This window comes from Sinocyclocheilus anshuiensis, unplaced genomic scaffold (genome assembly GCF_001515605.1).
Source record: "Sinocyclocheilus anshuiensis isolate Anshui unplaced genomic scaffold, SAMN03320099.WGS_v1.1 scaffold1422, whole genome shotgun sequence".
In the NCBI taxonomy this organism is placed as follows: Eukaryota; Metazoa; Chordata; class Actinopteri; order Cypriniformes; family Cyprinidae; genus Sinocyclocheilus; species Sinocyclocheilus anshuiensis.
In genome coordinates this window covers 222380-226387 of record NW_015558633.1, presented here as the reverse complement: position 1 = coordinate 226387, position 4008 = coordinate 222380, and the positions used below count along the sequence as shown (strand labels likewise).

General features: G+C 37.4%; 1 protein-coding gene across 2 annotated transcripts in view; it reads right to left on the bottom strand.

Moving 5' to 3' along the window:
* tulp4a (TUB like protein 4a) overlaps nucleotides 1-4008 on the bottom strand; it is a 22682-nt gene that overhangs the window by 15838 nt on the left and 2836 nt on the right. The window contains exons 3-4 of one of the 2 annotated variants that reach the window (XM_016476874.1): nucleotides 2073-2206; nucleotides 603-759 (exon numbers count right to left, since the gene is read on the bottom strand). In XM_016476874.1, the coding sequence (XP_016332360.1) occupies nucleotides 603-759; nucleotides 2073-2206 (291 nt within the window). Of the gene's footprint in view, nucleotides 1-602; nucleotides 760-2072; nucleotides 2207-4008 lie in introns of those variants that run through there. The other variant, XM_016476873.1, reaches the window with a different exon arrangement.

The window sequence follows — 4008 nt, the reverse complement described above, 5'->3', positions numbered from 1 at the left end:
AGCCAAATATTGTCCTATCCTAACAAACCATACATCAATGGAAAGCTTATTTATTCAGATGATGCATAAATCTCAATATCAAAAAATTGACACTTATGACTGGTTTTGTGCTCCAGGGTCACATATATTGTGTGTTAAATAATGCCCTTATTCCCTTTCCCGTGAGTTTATGTTAAATCGAATGCCAGATAGAGTTTATTGTGTAACCAAAATACCAATAATATCCAGAAATAAAGATTTTATGCATAATGCAGAGCTGTTAATTATAAATAAGCCTATTTTCTATATTTATTATCATTTTTCTGTAAAGCACTGACCGTAATTACCACTGTGTATGAAAAGTGCTATAAATAAACAACAAAAGAATAATAAATAAACTTACGTACTGCCTATTAAAATAATACAAATGAATTGAAGTTTTTAAAAATAATAATTTTTACAAAATAATTTACAAAATAAGAATTAGTTTTTAGATTTAAGATAGTTAAGAATTAATATATGACATTATATTTTTTTTATTTTTAATAATTTCTGATCAACTGAATTTAATTAAGTCACTTTAAAGACCCAACCATTAATTTCACAAGCACTAAAGTGGTCACCTGCTGGTCGTCGGGGGTCCAGATCCCACAGGTGATCTGACTCTCCAGGTTAATCTCCGAGGACCAGTGGCGCTGACCGCTCACCGAGCCCACCAGCACGAAGCCGTCGTGGTACGAGATCAGCGCCTGCATGCCGTCGTGAGACCAGGTGAAGTAAAAAATACTTTTTGTATGCTAACAACTCATTTAAACATATGAATTCCAACAATTGGTAAAGTCATGTGAATTTGTTGGTCAAACGCTGTGAGAACCCTGCAAATTACCCAAAAGAAACACACTAATGTCATTTAAATCACATTAAATGCATATTATGTTTTAAAAAAACACATTTAAGCAGGCTCCGAGCAAATCATAACTGTTAATAAATATGATATTGTCTTGTTTATGAGATAATTTTAGCACGTCATATGACCCCTTATGAAAGCGCTGAACCGTGCCAGTCAGTTCTTCAGCTTTGGGAACGAACACGAAGGAGTGTTTTCTGTGCTGCTCTCGCAGGTGGTGTTGGTGCGATGGAACGAGCCCTTCCAGAAGCTGGCGACCTGCGACACCGACGGCGGGATCTTCGTCTGGATCCAGTATGAGGGCCGCTGGTCAGTGGAGCTGGTCAATGACCGCGGAGCTCAGGTGAGACGTCCTACAGCTTCAGCAGGTTAAACACCGCGCCCCAGAATAAACATCTCCGGATCATTTACTCGCCCCCGTGTCATCCACGATGCTCACGTCTTTCTGTCTTCAGTCGCAAAGAAACTACGTTTTTTGAGGAAAACATTGCAGGATTTTTCTCCATATAGTGGACTTCAATGGTGCTCAACGGATTGAAGGTTAAAAATGCAGCTCCACACGACCCCAGCTGAGGAACAAGACTCATATCTAACAAAACAATCGCTCATTTTCTGAAAAAAATTATATTTAGCCACTTTTTAGCCACAAATGCTGGGCTAGCGTTAGCTCTGCGATGCGTGTCTTCACACGTCACGTAATCCTGTTGGAAAGGTCACACGTGATTAGTTCTTCGGTTAAAAACTCCATCTCATGTTCTCCTCCAACTTTACAATTTTTGTAAAGGCATTGACTTTTGTGTAAACACTGGATCCGCTTACGTCATGCCTGATCTTTCCAACATCAGCTAATAAAGACACGCATCGCAGAGCTAACGCTAGCCCAGCATTTGTGACTAAAAACTGTATAAATATTCATTTTTTCAGAAAATGAGCGATGGTTTTGTTAGATAAGACCCTTATTCCTCGGCTAGGGTCGTGTGGAGCTGCATTTTTAACCTTCAATCCGTTGAGCACCATTGAAGTCCACTATATGGAGAAAAATCCTGCAATGTTTTCCTCAAAAAACGATTTCTTTGCGACTGAAGAAAGACAGACGTGAGCATCGTGGATGACACGGGGGCGAGTAAATGATCCGGAGATGTTTATTCTGTAACTGGACTTCTCCGTTAACGGAGCTGTAGGACGTCTCACCTGAGCTCCGCGGTCATTGACCAGCTCCACTGACCAGCGGCCCTCATACTGGATCCAGACGAAGATCCCGCCGTCGGTGTCGCAGGTCGCCAGCTTCTGGAAGGGCTCGTTCCATCGCACCAACACCACCTGCGAGAGCAGCACAGAAAACACTCCTTCGTGTTCGTTCCCAAAGCTGAAGAACTGACTGGCACGGTTCAGCGCTTTCATAAGGGGTCATATGACGTGCTAAAATTATCTCATAAACAAGACAATATCATATTTATTAACAGTTATGATTTGCTCGGAGCCTGCTTAAATGCGTTTTTTTAAAACATAATATGCATTTAATGTGATTTAAATGACATTAGTGTGTTTCTTTTGGGTAATTTGCAGGGTTCTCACAGCGTTTGACCAACAAATTCACATGACTTTACCAATTGTTGGAATTCATATGTTTAAATGAGTTGTTAGCATACAAAAAGTATTTTTTTACATGCAATTTTACGCAAATATGAAGCAAATCAAGCCTTTTATTTTTTTAATACTTTAATTATTCATATTTAAATTTAATTTCAAAATTAACATTTGGGTTTTTTTTCTAAATAATTTTTTTTCTTGCCTTTTTAATGCAATTTTTAATATGATTTTCAAGTGCAAATTTGAAGCAAATCGAGCCATTTATTTGATATATTTTAGAACCAAGCAGACCGTAAGAAATATGAGTGATTTGTCAATGAAAAAAAAAAAGCCATTACATTGACTTTTTCAGGCCTTGAAATCACAATTTTTCTACATTTTTTCCCTGACATTTTTAATTCAATTTTGCAGCTAATATTATAGAATCAAGCAAAAATAAATTTATATATATATATATTCACAATAAAATAGCCATTACATTGACTTTTTCAGGCCTTGAAATCACAATCTCAAAAAAAAAAAAAAAAACTAATTAAAATGTATTTTTACCTAGCCTTTTTAGATATTTTTGCATATTCTAAGCAAATTTAGTTTAGATATTTTAGAACCAAGCAAAACTCAAGAACAAAAATGTACATTCATATAAAGAGATCGTGAGGGAAGGAAATCACGTGATCAATAATTAAAGCGCAAGTACACTTGTAAGCCGTTCCCTTCACAGACACACACTGATCCGAGTGCAGACGCAGGTAAACACACACAGACGTCACAACAAGATCCGACTGAAGATCTGACCAAATGCAGGATTACAGCAGAAAGCCAAAGCCACAGAAAGAGTCCATAATCAGCCGCTGTATTAACTGGACACGTGCCTGGACTCACAACAGAAGGCAAAGACATGCTTTCATGCCTTAAACATTTAGTTCTCTGATAGAACGTGTGCTTGTGAATGCAAACTCAGCTGCTCTCTATAGAAACAGAAGCTGTATTTAATGCCATATATCACATGCATGCAGACGTGTTTTCAGTCTGAACGAAGAACAGCTTCTCTCGTAACCCATGATCCAATTACATAAGGTGACTTCACTAGAGGACAGATCTACAAACCAAACACCTTTGAGCGTTTAATCAGAAATGTTAATTATGTCACCGTTTACTCGCTGTAATGTCCTTCCAGATGTTTTTCACTTTCCCAGTGGAACACCAAAATAAAAAGTTTTATGGACTAGTTTTATGACACTTTCTTAGTGTTTTTTTCTCACCGTCTGCTCTGAAAAACAGCAGCAGGAATTTTTAAGTAGCCGCCTAATTAAAATGTATTTTTCCCTGGCCTTTTTAATGCACTTTTGAAACAAATCTAGCCATTTATATATTTTAAATGAAGCAAAACTTAAGCATAACTTACATATTTTCCCTGGCCTTTTTAATGTAATTTTAAAAGCAGTTTTTATGAAGGTAAATTGAAGACCTTTTTAAGACCAAGTAAAGTGTGTGTGTGTGTGTGTGAGAGAGTGTGTGTGTGTGAGAGAGTG